Source organism: Hemiscyllium ocellatum, chromosome 37 (genome assembly GCF_020745735.1).
Source record: "Hemiscyllium ocellatum isolate sHemOce1 chromosome 37, sHemOce1.pat.X.cur, whole genome shotgun sequence".
In the NCBI taxonomy this organism is placed as follows: Eukaryota; Metazoa; Chordata; class Chondrichthyes; order Orectolobiformes; family Hemiscylliidae; genus Hemiscyllium; species Hemiscyllium ocellatum.
This window is the reverse complement of record NC_083437.1, coordinates 24,721,557-24,745,114: the sequence shown is the minus strand read 5'-3', so window position 1 is coordinate 24,745,114 and position 23,558 is coordinate 24,721,557. Positions and strand designations below refer to the sequence as shown.

General features: G+C 41.1%; 1 protein-coding gene across 1 annotated transcript; it reads left to right on the top strand.

Moving 5' to 3' along the window:
* Positions 1–568: 568 nt before the first annotated feature.
* aurkaip1 (aurora kinase A interacting protein 1) lies at positions 569–17,535 on the top strand. Its single transcript, XM_060852258.1, has 4 exons — positions 569–678; positions 812–909; positions 7,755–8,212; positions 10,825–17,535. Exons 2-4 carry the CDS (start codon positions 858–860, stop codon positions 10,939–10,941), a joined length of 627 nt encoding a protein of 208 aa, XP_060708241.1. The 5' UTR covers positions 569–678; positions 812–857; the 3' UTR covers positions 10,942–17,535.
* The last annotated feature ends 6,023 nt before the right edge of the window (positions 17,536–23,558 follow it).

Here is a 23,558-nt window from a genome sequence, read left to right as displayed (position 1 = left end):
CTCAAATGGCCTTTCTGCACTGTAGGGATTCCATGAGATTTGAGGAAGAATATTTTTAAACAGTGCAAAGTAATGACTTGTTGCTAATGAGGCTGGTGGAAGAAGAGACAAAGTTGATTTTAAAAGGAATTTGGATGGACACCAGAGGGCAATAAATTTATTGACTTCCAATAATAAAGTGAGGAATTGGACTGACTGGATTGCTCCACGTGGAATTGAGGGGCTGAATGTTTTCCTGCGCCATTATGCTTTTGGATATTTTAAATCAACCAGTTCAGAAGCGTTATGACAGCCCCCTGGAGGATGTGAGACTTGAACCAGAGATCTCCATGATGATGATAGACTGGACCAAGGCATTTGGAGGCCTACAGCTTCCTCCATGAGGAAATTTCTGCTCCAATTCCAACCTACCTTTTACCACGTGATTTTTCTGAACCAGTAAGATCTGTTTGACCTCGGTTGTCAGTATTTTATTTCCAATCATAGTCGTTTTTGTAAAAAATGTACAAGATCAGGAATTGTCCCAATTCGCGGCAAGCACATGGCCCCTTTGTGCGGTGGAACCGCTGTTTCGGCTCCGGCGCCGGGGGAAGGATTTCCTCCGCTGTCACCGGAAGTACGGAATGTTCTAGACTGGGTTACCGGAGAGCGCGCCGCGGTGACCGGGAATATCCGCAGGTCATTTATGTCTTAATTTATCCGCCGGTTTTAAGTCGTTGCTCATTCTCGATCGTGCCCCTTCACCCTCCCCCCGGTGTTTGATGTTTTGTGGACCCTGGCACTAACTGCAGACCCACATTTCTGCTTTCAGACACGACTGGAGGGTTGCCACACTTGTTCCTGAATGAGTTAGTATAATGTTTCTGTCAAGATTCGCTCTGCAGCTTGTGAAAGCACCCAGACTGCCGGGTAAGATGAAGAGTCGGAGACATTTCTGCTCTGAGGCAAGCCAATGTGACAACCACAGAAACAAAGACACCCACAGTGGGCACTTAATCTCCCCCTTCTCCATCATCTTTCAACATTAACCTAACTTTCTGTCTCGGCCATCTCTATGCCAAAAAATACACGTTCCAGCCCTTTGTTTAAAGATTTTGAAACATTGGGACAGGAGTAGGTCATTCAGCCACTCAAGTACGGCCTGTTTCTAATGGGTGGTGTTTTTTTTAGATTACTTACAGTGTGGAAACAGGCCCTTCGGCCCAACAAGTCCACACCGACCCGCCGAAGCACAACCCACCCATACCCCTACATTTACCCCTTACCTATCACTACGGGCAATTTAGCATAGCCAATTCACCTGACCCGCACATCTTTGGACTGTGGGAGGAAACCGGAGCACCCGGAGGAAACCCACGCAGACACGGGGGGAATGTGCAAACTCCACACAGTCAGTTGCCCGAGTCAGGAATTGAACCCAGGTCTCTGGCGCTGTGAGGCAGCGGTGCTAACCACTGTGCCACCATGCCACCCTCAGTTGTCTCTCAGGTGATACAGAATGAAACGGGTGAAAAACATTTTGAAAAGGCTGGGAAACCAACTAGAACAGTCTTGACAAGGCAAAGGATATTCCCAGGGTTGGAGGATTTGAGCTGTTGGGAAAGGCTGAACAGGCTGGGGCTGTTTTCCCTGGAGCATTGAAGGCTGAGGGGTGACCTTATAGGATAGGATAAATAGACAAAGTCTTTTCCCTGGGGTGGGGGAGTCCAGAACTAGAGGACATTGGTTTAGGATGAGAGGGGAAAGATATAAGAGACCTAAAAGGCAACATTTTCACACAGAGGGTGGTATGTGTATGATATGAGCTGCCAGAGGAAGTGGTGGAGGCTAGTACAGTTGCAACATTTAAAATGCATCTGGTTGGGTATATGAATAAGAAGGGTTTGGAGGGATATGGGCCAGGTGCTGGCAAGTGGGACTAGATTGGGTTGGGGTATCTGGTCGGCGTGGACGATTTGGACTGAAGGATCTGTTTCTGTGCTGTACATCTTTATGATTCTATGTGACAATGATGTTTTCTCTTGTGGGTGACTCCAGAATTAGAAGTTTACATTTTCAGGACAGAGCTAAAGTTAATTTTTCTTTCTCTGAGAGTTGTGTGTGTTTGAAATTCTCTGCTTCAAGGCATGGTGGAGCTAAGATCATTGAACGTTTTTAAAGGCAGAAGTACATAGATTTTTGATAAGCAAAAGCCTCAAAGGTTATTGGAGTGAATGGGAACATGGATTTCAAAACACAAACAGATCAGCCATGATGTTATGAATGGCAGAGAAAGCTCAGGGTCTGACTGCCTGACATTGCTGTTAATGTATTTGTATAAGTTCATGTAAGGAGCAATGACAGCAAAAAATAAATGCAAAACTGAAGGTTTGGTTCTAGGTTAATTTCTGATAGCCTTAAAGTATTCCAATATTCTTTCATTGGATGTCAGCAATATGGATTCATTGGTCATCCCTTATTAGATTAGTGTGGAAACAGGCCTTTCGGCCCAACAAGTCCAACACCGTTGGACAGAGTAGCTCACTGGGCCATTTGAGAGGCCAGTTAAGAGTTAACCACATTGCTATGAGTCTGGAGTCACATGTAGTGTGGACCCTGAAAATAGCAGATTTCCCTACCTAAATGGCATTAGTGAACTGGATGAGTTTTTTATATCAGAGAAAATGCTGGAGAAACTCAGCAGGTCTGGCAGTATTTGTGGAGAGAGAAATAGAGTTAACATTTTGAGCCCACTGTGATTTAGTCATAAAGTCATAAAGATGTGCAGAATGGAAACAGGCTCTTCAGTCCAATTTGTCCATACTGGCCAGATATCCTAAATTCATCTAGTCTCATTTGCTAGCATTTGGCCCATGTCTCTCTTAACCCTTCCTATTCATATACCCATCTTTTTAAGTGTTATAATTGTACCAGCCTCCAGCACTTCCTCAGGCAGTTCATTCCATACAATGCACCACTCTCTGCAAGAAAAAGTTGCCCTTTAGATCCCTTCTTTCTCCTCTCTCCTTAAACCTATGCCCTGTAGGTTTGGACTCCCCTACCCTGGGGAAAAGACCTTGACTAGTCACCCTATCCATGCCCCTTGTGATTTTGTAAACTTTTATATAAGGTCACCCCTCAGCTGCTGATGTTCTACAGAAATTAGCCTGAGCCTATTCAGCCTGTATCTGCAGATCGAACCTTCCAACCTTGGCAACATCTTTGTAATTTTTTTCTGAACCCTTTCAAGTTTGACAATATCCTTCCTATAGCAAGGATATCAGAATTGAATGCAGTATTCCAAAAGTGGTCTAACCATGTCTTGTACAGCTGCAACATGACCTCCCAACTCCTACACTCCATGCACTGCCCAATAAAGGCAAGTGTACCAAATGCTGCCAACTACCTTATTTACCTGCGACTCCACTTTCAGGGAACTATGAGCTTGCACTGTAAGGTCTCTTTGTTCAGCAGCACTCCCCAGGACCTTACAATTAAGTGTTTAAGTCCTGCCCTGATTTTCCCTGTCAAAATGTAGCACCTCACATTTAGACTCAACTCCACCTACACTGTTCGGCCCAACTGATCAAGGTCCTGTTTGCTCTGAGGTAACCTTTCTTTGCTGTCCACTACACTGCCAATTTTGGTGTCATTGCGAACTTACTAACCATAACTTCTATATTTATATCCAAATCATTTCTATAAATAACATCAAGCAGTGGACCCAGCACCAGTCTTTGTAGTGCATCACTGGTCACAGGCCTTCAGTCTGAAGTCCTCCACCATCAGCACCCTCTGTCACTTACCTTTGAGCTAGCTTTGTATCCAAGTGGCTAGTTCTTCGTGTTCCATGTGATTTAACCTTGCTAACCACTCTACCATGAGGTCGAACACCTTACTGAAGTTCACATAGATCACACCCATTGCTCTGCCTTTGTCAATCCTCTTTGTCACTCCTTAAAAAAACTAAATCAAGTTCATGAGACATGACTTCCTATGCACAAAGCCATGTTGACAATCCCTAGTCTGTGCTGAAAATGTGTTGCTGGAAAAGTGTAGCAGGTCAGGCAGCATCCAAGGAACAGGAAATTCGACGTTTCGGGCATAAACCCTTCATCAGGAATGAGTCCTAGTCTGTCCTTGCCTTTCCAAATTCATGTAAATCCTGTCCCTCAGAATCCTCTCCAATAACTTGCCTGCCACTGGTGTCAGGCTCACCAGTCTGTATTTTCCTGGCTTTTCCTTACAATCTTTCTTAAATAATGACACTAGCCCATCTCCAATCTTCCGGCACCTCACCTGTGGCTATCAATAATACAAATATCTAGGCAAGGGGCCCAGCGATCACTTCCCTAGCTTCCCGTAAAATTCTAGGGTACACCTGATTAAGCCGTGGGGATCTATCCACCTTTATGCGTTTTAAGATTATGGCAGTCCCAGTCAATGTTTGGAAAATTAAAATCCTCTAGTATTACCACCCTGTTATTCTCACAGATTACTGAGATCTCCTTGCAAACTTGCTTCTAGATTTCCGGCTGACTATTGGAAGTCTATTGTACAGTCCCAGAAAGGTGACCATCTCTTTCTTATTTCTCTATTCTACCCAAATAGCCCCTCACGGTATACTCTCTGGTAACTTCTCCCTATGTACAGCCGTAATGTCCTACTCCCCCTCCTCTCTTGCCCCTTTTCTACCCTTCCTATAGTATATCGACCCTGGAATATTTATCTGCTAGTTCTGTCCAACCCTGAGCCATGTCCCTGTAACAGCTATGATATCCCACTTCCGTATTCCCTACCATGCCCTGAATTCATCGGCCTTACCTGTCAGCTCCACCCTCCAGTGATCCGTCCTTCTTATACAGGTCATCTCTACCCCAAAAGAGGTTTTAAAGATTGACAAATGTGTAACCTTTTCCCCTGCACCAGCTTCTCAGCCATTGATTCATCTGCTCTATCCTTCTATTCCTACTCTGACTAACATGTGGTGCTTGGAGTAATCCAGATATTATCATCCTTGAGGGCCTACTTTTTAATGCCCTGCCTAATTTCCTATGTTCTTTCCTCAGAACGTTGTCCTGTTCACATGTTATTTAGTTTCAATATACAACAACCTCCTGCTGGTCACTCTCTCCTTTGAGAATATTCTACATCCTCTCCAAGACATCCTTGATCCTGACTCCTGGGAAGCAGCACACTATTCTGATGTCTTGTTGCTGGCTGCAGAAATGTCTGTCTGTGCCTCTGACTAGCGAGTCCTCTATCACAATTGATCATTTGGAACCTGACATAACCCCCGTTACATTAGAGCCAGTCTTGGTACCAGAAACTTGGCTGTCACTGCTACATTCCCCTGAGAGTCCATGACCCCTAAATTTTCCAAAACAGCATACTTGTTTGAGAAGAGGGGTAGCCACAGGAGACTCCTGCACTACCTGTCTATCTCTCCTACCTTTCCTAGAGGTAACGCATCTACACGACTATATCTGCAGTTTTACTGCCATCCATCACACCCACTAGCTCCTGTAAATTCCTCATTGCCTCTAACTGCTGCTCCAACCTATCCATGTAATCTGATAGGATTCGCAACCACACTTTCAGCAGACATAATCTGTTCAGAACTTGTGAGTTTTTATAAAATTTATTACTAATCAATTATCATTGCCATTATTGAGATTAGTGTTAATTCCAGACTTTATGAAATTGAATTGAAATTCACTAATTTCTCTAATGGAATTTGAATCTATGTCCCCAGAGCATCCTGGGCCTTTGGATTACACGAGCATATTGTTCCGTGAAGCTCCCTTGAAGATTAGGCATGTTAACATCTAGTCTTGTGGTAACATTCCTACTATTATGATCCCAGCTAATAGTTATACTGAACAAGTCAGATCCCAGAATGGAACCTTTTCTCAGGTTTATTTTTGTTATTTGCCTGGTGGTCAGTCTCTGAACTTATTCACAAGACTCTGAACTTGCAACCTTCTGACTTGGTTTTGAGAGTGCTATGCATTGAACCATGTTGGAAAACCTATTGGAAATCATGTCATTATTCAAAATTAGATTGAATGGTTGGATAAAGGGTGTAGGATAAGTAAATATCATTAGGGCTATTTATCGGAAAGTAAAAGACACAGGCAAAGATGGGGATGAATATTACAATTCCATGGACTCTTCACAAATTCTATCATTATTTCTTTCTTATGTTTGTGACTATTAGTCATTTTACAATTAAATATATTAATTTAATAACCAATAACTAACAAAATCTCTCAAGAATTCCAGGTCAGCATTTAAAATCATCAATAACCTTTTGAACTCTGACAGGTAATATTGAAGTTCAGTGTTCAATATGTGCATTTATTTTGAAGTTCCATTGACATTACAATTGGGGTTGTTAATTTTCCTTGCATTTAACTTTTGAGAAATATGTAAACTATTAGTTTGTGAAAGTGTTCATTAATGGTATTGGTGTAATGAACAAATTAAACTTTATTTTGCCTTTAAAGAAATATTTTAAGCAGATATATCATGTAAGTTTGACAATATACATTGAAAATCTTGGGCAGGCAAATAATTGCCTCACTGGCTGGCAGATATACTATAATTGAACTCAACAATTCATGAAGTAGTGCATTAGGCAATGTATGTATATATGCGGTCGTTTTTAGTATAAATAGTTTATTAACTAAGAAAGTTTGTGGGCGGCATGGTGGCACAGTGGTTAGCACTGCTGCCTCACAGCGCCTGAGACCCGGGTTCAATTCCCGACTCGGGCGACTGACTGTGTGGAGTTTGCACATTCTCCCCGTGTCTGCGTGGGTTTCCTCCGGGTGCTCCGGTTTCTTCCCACAGTCCAAAGATGTGCGGGTCAGGTGAATTGGCCATCCTAAATTGCCCGTAGTGTTAGGTAGGGGGTAAATGTAGGGGTATGGGTGGGTTGCGCTTCGGCAGGTCGGTGTGGACTTGTTGGGCCGAAGGGCCTGTTTCCACACTGTAAGCAATCTAATCTAATCTAAAGTTCAATCACTGAAACATTAAGAAATTCCAGAGATTTTGTCTGCTTTTGGGGGGGCAGCAAAAGACATTTTTCTTTGTCATCCTGTGACATTTTATTGCAATTAAAATAAAATACTGCAGATTCTGGAAATCTGAAACAAATGCTGGAGAAACGCAGGTCTAACAGCATCTGTGGAGAAAGAAACTAAACTAACATTTTGAGCGCAGTATGATTTCATCGGAACTACTGAAGACTATTCACATTTTATTGCAATGTCGATTAGCCAGAATTTAATCAGAGGATTAGGCAAAACTTTGAAAGTGTTTGCAGAACAGAATAGGCAAATTCGCCCAATATGCCGATGAGATTAGCAAAAGATCTGTCTAAAGGTCTCATAAAGGTTTCATAAAATGACCAGTCTGTGCTCTGAGCAGGATTGCTCAATTAATTGTCACGTAGCTTAATTAATTGCGTCATAAAATAAATAAAAATACAAGATGCTTAAGTCTTTTGGCTTCTTCAGAATATTTGACCTAATCGTCTCGCATTGTTGCTCTTGTGCTTGGACAAAAGAAAAAAAATACATTGGCGCTATTATTGCTGCATCTTGGCCATAACGTGCTCTTAATCAGTGCGGCAAGGAATTATTCAGTGTCTCTTTATCCTACTTGGGACTTGAAATGTGTTCATTTGTTTCTGTTATTTTTGCAAAAAAAAAGTTGATAGGTTGAAATAGGGGTTGCATTTTATAGAAGTTTTGTTGTTTCATTTCTAGTTGATCTGCCTGTTCTTGGTTCTGCCATTCAACATTGCAAAGCATTATCGAGGAATTGCTACACACAGCCTCATCAAACTAAGCTGAAACCACAACGTTGGTGCACACTAGATAATGAGTTGGAGGAGTTTCTGACTCCACGGAAATTGTCCATTAGTCCATTAGAAGGTTGGCTAACAATTAAATACCATGTACCGGGGTTGGATCTAAACAATGAGCAAAGTATTGGGATAAGTGTCCAACATTCTTCTCAGCAGTATGACTGTCCTTCAGCTGAGGAACCTTTACCATTTGGTGAGAATGGAGAAGTGATGAACTGCAATAAAGATGAAATCCAGTGTAAAAATGTACTGAAAATTCGCAGGAGAAAAATGAATAGGCACAAGTACAAAAAGTTATTAAAACGTACCAAGTTTTTACGCAGACGAATCAAAGAAAACCGTAGACGAAGACGGCAAGTAAGTCATGATGGTTTTGCATATCTGAACTTTGTTTATAAGCCTCCCAGGCAAATTTTGTTTAAATGACACTTTTAAGCAAACATTTTGAATATCATTCATGAGTGATGGTTCCACATTTTGTATAGAACAAAGAAAATTTACAGCCCAGGAACAGGCCCTTTGGCCCTCCAAACCTGAGCCGATCCAAATCTACAGTCTAAACCTGTCGCCCAATTCCTAAGCATCTGTATCCCTCTGCTCCTCACCTACTCCTGCATCTATCCAGACGCATTTTAAATGAATCTACTGTGCCTGCCTCTACCACCTCTGCTGGCAACGTGTTCCAAACGCCCACCACCCACTGTGTGAAGTACTTGTCGCGTGTATCCTCCTTACACTTTCCACCTCTCACCTTAAAAGAGTGACCTTTCGTTATTGAATCCTTCACCTTGGGGAAAAATCTTGTCTATACCCTTCATGATCTTGTAAACCTCAATCAGGTGCCCACTCAATCTCCTTTTTCCTAATGAAAATAAACCTAACCTACTCAACCTCTCTTCATAGCTAGCACCTTCCATACCAGGCAACATCCTCGTAATCTTCTCTGCACCCTCTCCAAAGTGTCCACATCCTTTTGGTAATATTGCGACCAGAACTGTACGCAGTATTCTAAATGCGGTCGAACCAATTTCTTGTACAATTTTAACTCGACTTGCCAGCTCTTATACTCAATACCCTGTCCAATGAAGGCAAGCATACTATATGCCTTCTTGACCACTCTATCCACCTGTGCAGCAACCTTCAGGGTACAACGGACCTGCACTCGCAGATCTCTCTGCCCATCAACTTTTCCCAAGGCTCTTCCGTTGATTGTATAATTCGCTCTAGAATTAGTCTTGCCTAAATGCATCACCTCACATTTGTCAGGATTGAAAACCATCTGCCACTTTTCCACCCAACTCTCCAGTCTCTCTATGTCTTCCTGTATTTTCTGACAGTCCCTTATGCTTTCTGCTACTCCACCAATCTTCATATCATCTGCAAACTTGCTGATCATACCAACAATGCCCTCTCCCAGATCATTTATGTATATCACAAACAACAGTGGCCCCAACACTGATCCCTGTGGAACTCCACTGGTCACCTTTCTCCATTTTGAGAAACTCCCTTCAACTACTACTCTCTGTCTCCTGTTGCTCAACCAGTTCTTTATCTACCTAGCTAGAACACCCTGCACACCATGTGACTTCACATTCTCCATCAGTCTACCATGGGGAACCTTATCAAACGGCTTACTAAAGTCTATGTACATGACATCAACAGTCTTTCCTTCATTTATCAACTTGGTCACTTCCTCGAAGAACTCTATTAAATTGGTAAGGCATGATCTCCCCCGCACAAAACCATGTTGCCTATCACTGATAAGCACATTCTTTTCTAAATATAAATAGATCCTATCCCTCAGTACTTTCTCCAGCAACTTTCCCACCACTGACATCAGGCTCACTAGTCTGTAGTTACCCGGAATATCCCTACTACCCTTCTTGTACAGGGGGACAACATGAGCAACCCTCCAGTCCTCCAGCACCTCACCTGGATTTAAAGATATCTGTCAGGCCCTCAGCTATTTCCTCTCTTGCCCGACTAGTCACACCGATAATGAGCTAAAGGACATTACTACACCACTCAACTACTGAATCAAGTGTTGAGCTGTATATATTTACTGTAACATGTGAACTCTCTTGATAAATGTTAACATGTATTTACAAGTAAGTTCCAGCTCCTTTACATTTTCCTCTTACCTCATGCCAACAGATGTGAAAAGGAGTAAGAGCAGAATTAAATTCAACCCTTTAACCAGTAAAACCTGTGACCTCAGTAAAATCCTGACTGATCTTCTCTCAGTTTCAAGATCAGCCATTATCTCCAGCATTTTAGATAGTTGGCTATTCTTCATATGTCATACAACTGAGAATGTGAATGGCTGTTTGAAGGTTTGTGAATGAGATGAAGAAGACACCATAGCTTCACTCAATCTTGTGCTCATCTGTTATACACACATACACTTAGAACAATGAGCCACAAGATAGCAATCAGCAATATGGGCAATAGGTGATCTTCCTCACCCTGTGCCTTCCTTTCTGAAAGCTAGCTATTTTTCCTGCCCAAGGTCAGCTAATTTAGTCCATATTATCATTTGAATTTCAAACATTCTTGTCCTTACCTGCATGGCTTCATATCAAGCCATATGTTGTATTTTCCCTGTAAGTATCAGGGTGTATTGCATACCTTTGGAAAATAAGTTGAAGTAAAGCATACATGTATTGTGTCCATCTCCAGAGGAACCTCGATTATCTGGGATTCGATTATCTCAACAAGATTGCACGGTCCTGATGCATGGCTAAGCTATGTTATCCAGCATTTGATTAACCGAAGAAAATACTCCTCGCTAGTGGCCTTCAGATAATTGAGGATCCTCTTTATATGGTGAAATTTTAAAAATGAAGATTAACAGTAACCTTACATATTTCTTGTCCCTTTCAACCTCCTGGGGCGCAAGTAGCAGTGACTAAATTACACTTCTCTATTCTGCAGTTTGGGACCTAATTTTATTACCATGTGTTTCACAGATAAAGTTTGAGAGGGATTTGAAGCGAATCTGGAAGAAGGCTGGACTGAAGAAACCACCAGAAGGCTGGCAGGCACCAAAGATATTTGTGAAACGATACCATGGAAAATCTGAATGACACTGGAAACAACAGCTGTGTTCTATATAAAGCGAAACAAAATGTTTTGAAGAATAGCTGTGTGAAGCCTTCTTTTAGACCATAGTCAAATTATTCATATTGCCTTTGTGTGAGGAAGAAATCTGGTCAACTGTGAGAGAAAGCTCAAGTCTCACTAATAAGTTTAAACATTGAGATGTTAGATCTTTAAATGAGGTTTTCATCATATTCACAATGACTTACATATCGTTAATGCTTTCAAAGTTTCAAAATGTAGCAAGGTGAATGTAGCAATGAATACTTGCAATCAAAATTTGATAAATTCCCCCCCACCCCCAATGAGGAGAAATTAGGAAAGGTAGCCAAAAGCTCAGCTGAAATAAGTTTTTAGGAATGTCTTAAAGAGGGAGAGAAAGGTTTATGGAGAGTATTCCATGGCTTAGGCTTGCAACAGCTGAAGGCATGGCAGCTTGGGGCTGCATATGAGGGTAGGATTAAAGGAGTGCAGAGAAGGAAGATGTTTGTGGCGGTTGAAGATCAATCATCTTAGGCCAAGGACCTCACTGCAGGCATTCCTCAGGGTAATGTCCTTGGCCCAATCATCATCAGCTGCTTCAACAGTGACCTCTCCATCATAAGGTCAGAAGTGGGAATGATTGCTCAATGTTCAGCTCCTTTTGTGATGCCTCAGATATGGAAACAGTCCATGTTCAAATACAGTAAGACTTTGACAATATCCAGGCTTGGGCTGGCACGTGACATTTGTGCCACTCAATGCCTAGTAATGACCATTTTCAAAAAGAGAGAATCCAACCATTGCCCCTTGTTGTTTGCTAGCATAACTTCAATGAATCCCCCACCATCAATTCTGGGAGTTAGCATTGGCCAGAAACTGAACTTGACTGACGATATGAATACTGTAGTTACAATAACAATTCAGAGGCTGAGAGTTCTGTGGTGAGTAATTCACCTAACTCCTCAAGATTGCCCATCATCTGCAAGGTATAATTCTGGAATGTGATGGAATGCATGATACTATTCAGGGCATAGCCGCCTGCTTGATTACCACCCCACCCATAACCTTCAACATTTCCTCCTTCCACCACCATTGTAGCACTATTGTGTACCATCTGCAAGGTGCATTGCTATAACTCACCTTAGGCAGTACCTTCCAAATTCTCACCCCTCATTACATTAAAGGGCAAAGACAGCAGATAATATGGATACATAACCACTTTAAGTTGCCTCCCAAGAGAAGGAGTCATCATGATTAAGAACTAAACTGATTTTCCTTTACTGTCACTGGCTCAAAATCCTGGAATTCAATTCCAAACAGAATTACCAGTGAACCTACACCATATGAATTGCAGTAGTTCAAGAAGACAGCTCACCCATGATTTGTCAAATTGTAATTAGATTAGATTAGATTACTTACAGTGTGGAAACAGGCCCTTCGGCCCAACAAGTACACACCGACCCGCAGAAGCGCAACCCACCCATACCCCTACATTTACCCCCTACCTAACACTACAGGCAATTTAGCATAGCCAATTCACCTGAATTCCGCACATCTTTGGACTGTGGGAGGAAACCGGAGCACCCGGAGGAAACACAGGGAGAAGGTGCAAACTCCACACAGTCGCCTGAGTCAGGAATTGAACCCGGGTCTCAGGCGCTGTGAGATAGCAGTGCTAACCACTGTGCCACCCACAAATTAGGGATGGGCAATAAATTAAAGCTTAGCCAGTGATCCCCTCATCCTGTAAATTAATTTCTAAAAACAAAATCTTGAGTGGGCTGAGTTGATGTTACAGAGATGAAGAGGGATAAGACTATTGAATCATTTGAAAACAAGGTGAGAATTTTAAAATTGAAGCATTGCCCACCAATGGGTGATGTAAAGGGACTTGGTACAGCTGAGGGTAGTGGCAGCAGAATTTTGGAATGCTTCAGATTTGCTGAAGGTGAAAGGAGGAAGAGCAGCTACAATAGCATTCAAATGGCCAAATGTAGAGGGAAGGAGCATGGATGTAGTTGGAGCAGATGATATTAAACTGGTTTTTATATTGGAGTATATGCATCACAGGTAAAGTCAGCATTTTGTAACCATTCCCTAATTGCTGTTGAACAGATAACTTTGTTACAGCAATTTAGAGAATGGTTAAGGGTCAACCTGATTCATGGTCAGCATTACTGGAATCAATTTTTAATTCCAGTCTATTCTTTGAATTTAAATGCCATTAATTAGAGTTTAATTAATTGCTGGCTGGGTTTTGAACCTATGTCCCTGGCAAATTAACTTAGTCCAGAGGGATTATTAATCTAATTACATTGCCCCTGTACTATTGCCACTACCCCTCGCAGATGTAAAGTGGATAGAAGTAGGCGTTTTTGGTGATGAAGGCGATATGTGGTAGATCCAGTCCACTAGGCTGCTAAGGTTGCAGAGCAGTCTGGCTCAGCCAGAGGCTGTGGTCAGAGAGTCGGTGGTATGGAGTCTGTGGCTTAGATGTAAAGTTTGTATTGGAAGCAAAAGACAAAGGTCTTTGGTCTTTGGTCTTCCCAATGTTTAATTTCTATTCGTCCAATACGGCAGGTCAGGTATTCAAGGGGACATGAGAAATAATGAGTGTCAGATGCCATTCATGTACAAATGGAACTCTACGGTCTAAGATAATGTTGCTTTGGGCAATGCTGGAAAATTAAGAGTAGGAGAAGGGGTCAAAGAAAAATAACTAATGACTCCAAAGGTCACACTATGGGATTAGAAGTAATACAGTTGCAGGTGATTTGCTCCAACTGGATAGCTAAGAATGGAGCCAGATAGATGGGAGAGGACCTTAACGATGTCAAGGTATGCCACAGACACGTTGGAAAAGATTTTTTAAAAATTTACTATAGCCCAGGCATGAAGAATGTAATTTTTGGTTTTACTAAAATATATCTCAGTGCTATGATCAGTGATGTTCAAATAGCAAGAAAATGAGTGCGGATTTAGAAGGCAACAACAGTAAAAAGAGTTTTGAGAGGATAGTACAATCAGACAGCTAAATAATGCACTCAGTGACAACTTGCAATGGCTTCTTCAACAGCACCTTCCAAGCCATGACCGCTGCAACCCTACAGGATGAATGTAGCAGATTCACAGGAACACTACCACCTTCGAGTTCCCATCTAGACCTCAAACCATCCTGGATTGCAACTATGTGACCATTCCTTCACTGTCAAAATCCTAAACCTCTCCCATTACCTTCATGAGGACTGTGGGTATATGTTCATGTCCAATTACTCCAGCGGTTCAAGAAGGCAGCTCACCACCATGTTCTCAAGGACAATTGAGGATAAGCAGCAAATTTTGGCCTAGTTAGTGACACCCAGACTCCATGAATAAATAAAGTAAGTGAGGCACATTACAAGCTTGACTGGTTACAAATGCAAGTACTAACATATTTGGAGTTGTTCTCAAAGTGTTGTCCAATTACAGAATCAGATATATCTAACACTGCATGTTTTCCTGTTAGGTTTTGCAGGCAAGGGCGGCTACATACTGTCTGTACTTTGCCTATTACAAACAACCAAAGGAATGTACTGTTTGAATTTAAGCAATTGTTGAAACCATATGGTCTTCATATGTGCATTCTTTTGAGTTATCAAGGTACATGGGAGCCTATAGGTTCCCACCACTTTCTCTACAGTAAGCCTTGGCCAATTATTGACTTGCAAACAATCAGCACCATTTTCTCCTGTGGTATAAATTGTGATGAGGAAATGATAAAGCAGACCAGAATTTGAAAATACGGTAAAAATTATCTCAGTATCTTAGCAGGACTTATACACTTAATGGTAAGGTCCTAGGGAGTGTTGCTGAACAAAGAGACCTTGGAGTGCAGGTTCATAGCTCCTTGAAAGTAGCCACAGGTAGATAGGATCGTGAAGATGATGTTTGGTAAATACTTTCCTTAATTGGACAGAGTATTGCGTATAGGAGTTGGCTGTTCAGGACATTGATTAGGCCGCTGTTGGAATATTGCATACAATTCTGGTCTCAAGGATGTTGTGAAACTTGAAAGGGTTCGGAAGAGATTTACAGGGATGTTGCCTGTGTTGGAGAATTTGAGCTATAGGGAGAGGCTGAATAAGCTGGGTCTGTTTTTCCTGGACTGTCTGAGTCTGAGGGTGACCATATAGAGGTTTATAAAATCATGAGGGGCATGGATAGGGTAAATAGGCAAGGTCTTTTTTCTGGGGGAGTCCAGAACTAGAGGGCATAGGTTTAGGGTGATAGGGGAAAGATATAAAAGGGACCTAAGGGGCAACCTTTTCACACAGAGAATGGTGCTTATATGAAATGAGCTGCCAGAGGAAGTGGTGGAGCTGGTACAATTGCAATATTTAAAAGGCATCAGGATGAAGAGATGAATAAGAAGGGTTTGGAGGGATATGGGCCTGGTGCTGGCAAGTGGTATTAGATTAGCTTGAGATATCTTGTCGCATGGATGAGCTGAACTGAAGGGTCTGTTTCCATGCTATACATCTCTGTGACTCTGTGACATGGGGCTGAAGACAAGGATGGGAATGACTGTAGTGGAAATATTCAGTCTTAGAAAGGAGAGAGCTAAAGAAACAGAATGGACAGCACTGCAGATGCCAGAACTCAGACAACATAAAAATATAAGATAAAGGAGCTGGATTAGACCATACAGACCCTCAAGCCTACTCTACCATTCAAAACAATCACAGCTGATCTGTTGTAATTCCATTTCCTTCCATCTCACCATATCTCTTGATCTCACAAAATACCTAAATCCTAGTGTCTCCAAACCTTAAATACATTCAGTGTTGGAGCACCCACAACTGTCTGAAGATTCACAACCATCCAAGAAAAGAAATTTATTCTCATCTCAGTTCTAAATAATGGACCCTTTATATTGAGACTGTACTCCAATATTCTAAGTTTCCCAGCCATTGGAAAGAACTTCTCATTGTCTATCATGTGAAGCCTCTTCACAATCTTGTGTATTTCAAATAGATCACTTCTCATTCTATGAATTCCGGAGAGCTAAGGCCAATTCACTCAGCCTTTCGGCATAGGATGACCTCGTTCCCAGGAAAGAAATCTAGTAAACCTTTGTTGTATTTCATTCACTGCAAATATATCATGCCTGTGATATCAAGAGTAAGACTTCTCAGAGTACTTGAGAGTTGTTAACCAAACCATTATGTAATTGTAGAAAAAAAATCCTAATTCTTTTACTTCCCTTTGCAATGTTGATTTCAATCAATATGCCAATTGCCTTCATTATTTGGTGTACATGCATTCAAACTTACTGCAATCTTTGTACACATACATCCCATCCTCTATTAACATTTAGAAGTTTCAAGATTTTTAAAATGATTTTGCTTTCTATTCTTAATATCAAAGTGAATAACTTCATGCTATCCCACATAATATTTCACCCAAAGGATGCCTTCACTGCTTCCAACAATTCTACCATTTACTATCCAAACTCTATCTTTCTGTCTTAGCTCCATAATCCATAATATATTTAGCCAGCAAATTCCATTTACCTCAGATTCCAAACTTTTTCACGCAGAGAGTGGTACATGTATGGAATGAGCTGCCAGAGGAAGTGGTGGAGGCTGGTACAATTGCAACATTTAAGAGGCAGTTGGATGGGTATATGAATAGGAAGGGTTTGGGGGGGATATGGGCTGGGTGCTGGCAGGTGGGAGTAGATTGGGTTGGGATATTTGGTCGGCATGGACAGGTTGGACCAAAGGGTCTGTTTCTGTGCTGTACATCTCTATGACTCTAGACTCCATGTTTTATGTAAAGAAATACTCCCCAGAATACAAAATAGGGAAACATTATTAGGGAAAAATGATAACAGAGGGAAGGTTGATGTACAGACTAAAGTTAATACATTCTAATGCCCATTTAATATAATAATTTGAATAATCATAAATATCTGTTTAGGAATGATCAATTCTGCAAGATGTGTTCAAGCGTGTTCTTGGAATGGGAATATTGGAATTCCTGGCTTAAATTTTATTCACTATCATATTGAACTAAGGGAAATAAAATAGCCTCAGAAAAGTCCAGAGAGTTCAGAAAGAGGCAGGAAAACATTCTCACTACCACAGCCCTAGTTGGAATTTGACAATGATTCCACTGACAAATCTGGGGTCAACCCCAAATAGCGACATCCAGAGTCCAGCTGCTCTATGCTTTTTGTAGACTTGCCTGGAATTTTAAGTCATAAGCACTCAATCTGTGAAGTTGTCCTCCCATTTCTTCACAAGGAGAAAATCTAAATATTCATTTCAATGAGAAAGGAAGAGGCCTCACCTGCTGGTTAGAATTTATTTTACAGCAACTGGCAGCTCTCAGTCACATACATAAGAAACTGTCAACTCTGAAATGTTTTGCAACCAATCAATTTTAATATTAAAGAATATTTGCATTGTTTCTCTGTACATATTGCAATGTTGTGTATAAATCAATTTTTACATAGAATGACATAGGATCTTATAACACAGGAACTGGCTATGGCCTGACATATCTATGCTGGTGTTTACAAGATGCCCATAAAATTAAACATGATTGATATATTACTTGCTATTTTCTAATTTTTATGTACAAGGTTGGAGTTTAAAAATGGCAAGCTCTGCAGACCATACCTGTATAATCTGCATTTTCAATATTTTTTATATCACCCCAAAGCACATACTGTACATAAATGCATGCTTCAAAAGGATTTTAAAAATCTAAGAAATTCTAGCCCCTTAAAATATGAGGTTTTAATAAATAATATTTCATTTAGAAAACTGCAAGTGACAATTCTGTCAGAAGGTGCTGAGCAACAATTTATGCATGAAAAACAAAGCTTCCTCCCTTCCTCTCACTAAAAATTACTTCCTTTATCCCTGTCTGTGTGAGGCTTGTGATTTATTAAGCTCTACCAGCAATCTGCTGAGACTGCACCCAGTTTAACCATTGTTCCTTTGTGGAATGATTGCTTACTCATGCAGGGCATCACGATGAAACCCAACCCTGTTCTCATCTGAAATAATCTTGTGGTGGGATTCACTGGAAAGGTTAATCAGGAATGAAAGATCCCAATGAGATTTTTCTCTTCATTATTGCAAAGGTGCTGAGTCCATTTGCAGGTGGCTGATGTCAGCTCGTGCACCATGGGATCAGGGATAATATTTATGGACCTAAATAGTCACCTACAAGGCTAGAGGAGCTTTTTTTTTAATTTTAAGTGTCAGAAATATCTTAAACTCTCTAATGGAAGACAAGTAAGGTGGAATCTTCTCAATAAAATGGGTGAATTTTTATTTGGAAAGGAGAAAGTTAGTACAACTGGAGGTAGCTTGATATGTTAACCACATTTAAAATGGATGGCCTCTATATGCATCAATCCTGTGTACAATGGTCAATCTAGATATCACGCACTTTTACATTAGAGTCAATGCAATAAACACCAAAAAAGAGAATTATATAAAATTACTGATACATATAAACAACTTCACATAATGAAATATTTTACTCAGGCAAATCTTTACTGTGCCACCTTGGATTGGGATGGGGTTTGGGCTATGGGTGGGAGAAACCACAGTTCTCCAACATCCACAATACTGGGTTATTGTGTCAGTTTACATTAGAACAGAAATTCCTTCAATTTTCTCTGCTCGTCTCCTAATCTGCTGCCTCTGCTATCGTCTGTAATAACTGGTGAGGCTCGATCATCTACCTCACTCAAATAGGCATCCTTCACAGGTGAGGCCAGACAATGAGCTTTGGAGAGGTATCAGAGCCAAGTGATCTACCAACTCTTCAGTGACAGGTTCTGCCAAACCCACAACTTCTACCAGCTTGAAAGACAAGGGCAGTAGATGCACAGGAACACCACCACCAGCAAGACCCCTCCAAGTCATGCATTATCCTGATTTGAAACTATATCTCTGTACCTTCACTGTGGTTGAGAAATCAGGCTTCCTAAACACTGTGTTTGCTATACCTCATGGAATGCAGTAGCTTAAGAAGGCAGCTCACCGTCACTTTATTAATTGCAATTAGTGATGTGAAATAACATCCACATCCCACGACAGAATTTTATATTAAAAGAAACTGAATGATTGTTTCCACTGTCCAGCAGGATCTGTTTGTTAGTGTGGAGAAAGAGAAGCCTTTTCCCCTACCTGGCCAAGAGCAATTTGCCACTAACATTTTGGTGAAGCCAGTTCAGCATGAATTGAACCAGAAGTTCTCTGCGGCTCAGTTTAATTAACACATATGTCAACCAGGAATGTGGGCAGGTACAGGGCATGTCCATCTAAAAACATGATCTTTCACTTACATCTGAAAACTACAACTTCTAGTGCTTCTGGTAATAAATATCAGAATTGTCACGTGCTCTTGGTCCCACTTGGAGCCCTGGAATTTATCCTTCTGTATCCTCAGGGCCTTGGACATTTCTGAATGGAGTGACAGTTGCAGTCAGCTGGAGAGCAGCACGCAAGTCTTGGGAAAAGCTGGTCATAGGTTGGAGAAGCAATTTCTCCAGCTACCTGCAGGAATGGCTGACATGGAAACTTCTCCTGTTGAGTTTCTCAGGATTGTTGGATGCCATATGGGAAAATTCCCTAAAAATATCATGAAATGTTTCATCGCCTGCAAGGAGAAAGAAAATGGACTTAGAAAGAAAAGATTTCATTGAAGTTACAAGTGATTTACAAGGCAATGGTCAAAGCACAATTCAAGTCTGTGCCAACTTAATAGCGCATTATTGACAGGACATTAAAGCCTCAGAGAACACACTGCTCATCTGCAGGTTAATACCTGGAATGGGAACTGAGAAACTTGAAATAAAAGGGCCCCGAAGGGATGAATAAAAGATTTCAAAATTGTGAAGAATCTTAAAGTAGTGAATGGGAAAAGCTTTTTTTGTGACATGGAAAATGATTTGTTTTGCACCCCTCAAAGAGTGGAGGGAGATTCAATTGTGACTTTTTAAAAAAACAGTTGGCTCAGAACTTGAAGGCAAAATCGAAATTGCAGGGCCATGAGGAAAGGGCAGGAGAGTGAGACCAGCTACATTGTTCTTACAGAGAGTAGACAAGGACACAATGGTTTGAATGGCCTCCCTCTGTGCTTTAAAAACTGTTTGATTGCTTCCAGTGGTTGGAGAGTCAGTAATGGGCAGTCATCAGTTTAGAAGTGCCACTGGAAGAATGAGGAGAGAGGTTAGGAGAAATTCAAAATGCTGAAACATGCAACTATTTACAGGGAAGGAGACCCTTGTAAGGAAAAGTGAAACAGAAAACACATGGTTATGGGAAGAGAGTTAGGTGGGAGTAGTCTTTTGTTTCTCCATCAAAGAATCAACACTGAATTAATGGGTTGAGTGGCCTACGTCTACTGAAAACTTATCTGGCGTTTACAGCATTTTCTTTTCCTTAACCAATATTTTTTCATCGTCGTCTCCTTCAGCGGTACTGGTAATGGTGAAAGAACGACCCAGAGCATTGAATACTGTTGCCATTTCTAAAGACACCACAGTTTCAGGTACATATTGATAGTTAATAGAAGTAGATGTCATAATTTAGCATTAATATGGCCCAAGTACTGCCTGTCATTGTCAATATTGTTTTCAATAGCACTGAGGCCACATTCCTAGTTGTGTCAACATTGAGATCTGTTAGTTCAGTGCAGTTCTTTTAAATGTTTTGCTTCTGAATGTGTTAACCACTGCAGTGAATTTTTTTTGTCCAGTTTTTTTTCACTGTTGCCATTTTGCTGTCCGAGCAGCAGAGGGCAGCATCCACTGATGATCAAGGCAGGGCAGAAATGTAGCTTTTTTTCGCTTCATTTACCATTTAAGAGAAAATTCACACAAGTCGGAAACACAGCAAGTGGGTGGCAGGTCAGTTCCCCCTCAACATGCTGCACATGTTCCAATATGCATGACATGAGAAGTTTGACACTAGGGAAAGGTAAGTTATTTTCAAAATCTTTTTGTTGTTTGTATTTATAGGGAGAGGCTGAACAGGCTGGGACTGTTTTCCCTGGGCCATCGAAGGCTGAGGGGTGACCTTATGGAGGTTTATAAAAGCATGAGGATCATGGATAGGATAAATAGACAAGATATTTTCCCTGGGGAGGGGGAATCCAGAACTAGAGGGCACAGGTTTAGAGTGACAGGGGAAAGATACAAATGGGCAACATTTTCACATACAGAGGGTGGTACATGTATGGAATGAGCTGCCAGAAGAAATGGTACAGGCTGGTACAAATACAACATTTAAAAGGGATCAGGATTGGTATATGAGTAGGAAGGGTTTGGAGGGATATGGACTAAGAGCTGGCAAATGGGACTAGATTAATTTAAGCTATATGGTTGGCATGGACAACTTGGACCGAAGGGTCTGTTTCCATGCTGTACATCTATATGACTGTATATCAAAGTATGTTTTCTACAATTGTGACTCAAATGAGCTTGTTACTCAAAGCCTTTTCAAATAGACAGGAGGTAATTATGAAACATACTTGACCTCTTCCTCAACAATATAGTTGCCACAAATGCATCTGTCCATCACAGTATTCATAAGAATGACCACGACACAGTCCTTGTGGAGACAAAGTCCCATTCTCACTTTGAGCATACATGCCATCATGTTGTGTGATATTATTACTGAGATAGATTTTGGATAGATCTAGTAACTCAAGACTGGGCATCCATGAGGCACCGTGGATCATCAACAGCAGTAGAATTATATTCCAACGCAATCTGCAACTCCGTGGCCTGGCATATCCTCCACTCATCCATTATTATCCACCCAGGGGATCAACCCTGCTTTAACAGAGAGTGTAGGAGGGCATGCCAGGAGCAACACCAGACTTACCTAAAAATGATGTGTCAACAGGGTGAAGCTACCAAACAAGACTATTTACATGCCAAATAGCATAAGCAGCATAAGATAGACAGAGCTAATTGATTCTAATGGACTTTGCCGTCCACCCATTTCAATCATTACTGGTAGTGGACAATTAAACAACTCACTTCAGGAGGAAGAGACTCTACAAATATCCCCATTCCCAATAATGGGGAGTCCAGCCCATCAGTGTTAGACAATAAAGTTGAAACGTTAGCCAGAAGTGCCAAGTGGATGATCCATCTTGGCCTCCTCCAGTGGTCCCCAGCATTACAGACATTAGGTTCCAGCCAATTCTATTCACTCCACGTGATACCAAGAAACAGCTGTAAAGGTAGTATTTCCAGCTATTTATTCTCTAGATTAGCTTCACTCCATTGGGGTTTTTTTGGGGGGGCGCTGGAGCAGCCAAAATGGAGGAGGACATTCTGTAATCACTTGGTTAAAAGTATCAAAGGCCATTGTAAGGTTCAAGAAGGCTGTGTAGAAGGTGTATGTTTCTTGTGGTGACCAGGCCCATTATTCCCTGTAGAATCTGCAAGGAGCCCTTCAGCCTCAGAGAGAAGGTGATGGAGGAGACTTAATAAATTTGAAGACTCAATGAAAATATGAAGAATGGGCACTTTATAAAGTATTTCTTTCAAGATCGAGTCCAACAGAGCTTTAGGGGAAGGAAAGTTGGCCGAAATAATTATCATAATGGCCAGGAGACAAAAGTTTGGAGTTAGCCTTTTACTATCTTGAGGAGGCAGCAGAGATGGGACAGATTCTCTGTGACAGCAGATAAATGTTACTGAGCACCAATTGGTAAACTCAATCTGGAACTCTCAGGTTCAGTTACTCAGTTATGTCATCAACCCTCACTATTAAATACAAATATCTAAAAGGGAAACTAAGCTGAGGAAGGAAGGAAATGATCTTTGATCTTGAAATGGTCCACCAGAGTTTGTGTGTCTTTTCAAATTCCAGGCTTCCACAATGACTGTGACACCAGTAAAGTCATAAACAATGTGGTGAATTGTTAAGATACTTCCCTTCCTGTTGACAGATGGACAACGTAGAGTATGTAAACCATGAATAATTATAGTGACTCTCTAGCTTAATGGATAAATGCTTGCTGTGATGGGTTAAAGAGAGCACCAAGATCTCAGATGGGTATTTGCCAAAAGCATGACTCCTGATTAAGAAAGAGGTACTGGAACCCACAAGCATGCCCTGCTAGAAAGGACATGTGTGAATGGTAGGTAAGAGTAGGACCAAGTTTGGCCGAGGGATTATTCAGAGTTTAAGAGGTTGTTGATACCTACTATGTGGATTCACATGTGTATGTAGCCAGTTTTGCAAATACTGAAGGGTCTGCAGGAAGACATGTAACTGTAGACTAACTTAAGACAGGACCTTGAGGAGCGGGCAGGACTAACAGGGAGTATATAAATTGTATATAAACCTTAGACCAGCAAAGAGTGACTCAGGATTCTGTGACAGATCTGAAACAAAAATACAGAAATAAACTGGAATAGATTTGTGCTTAAAGTACAGACAATTGATTGTAGATTGTAACAAAATATTAATTATATTAGTTATATGTCAATGGCTCTAACCACAGTCAAGATATTTATTATACTGGGCTACAATTCACTGAGTAATTGTTTAATCAGCCAAAAACTACATTTTATTCTTGCACTCTCACTGTTTCT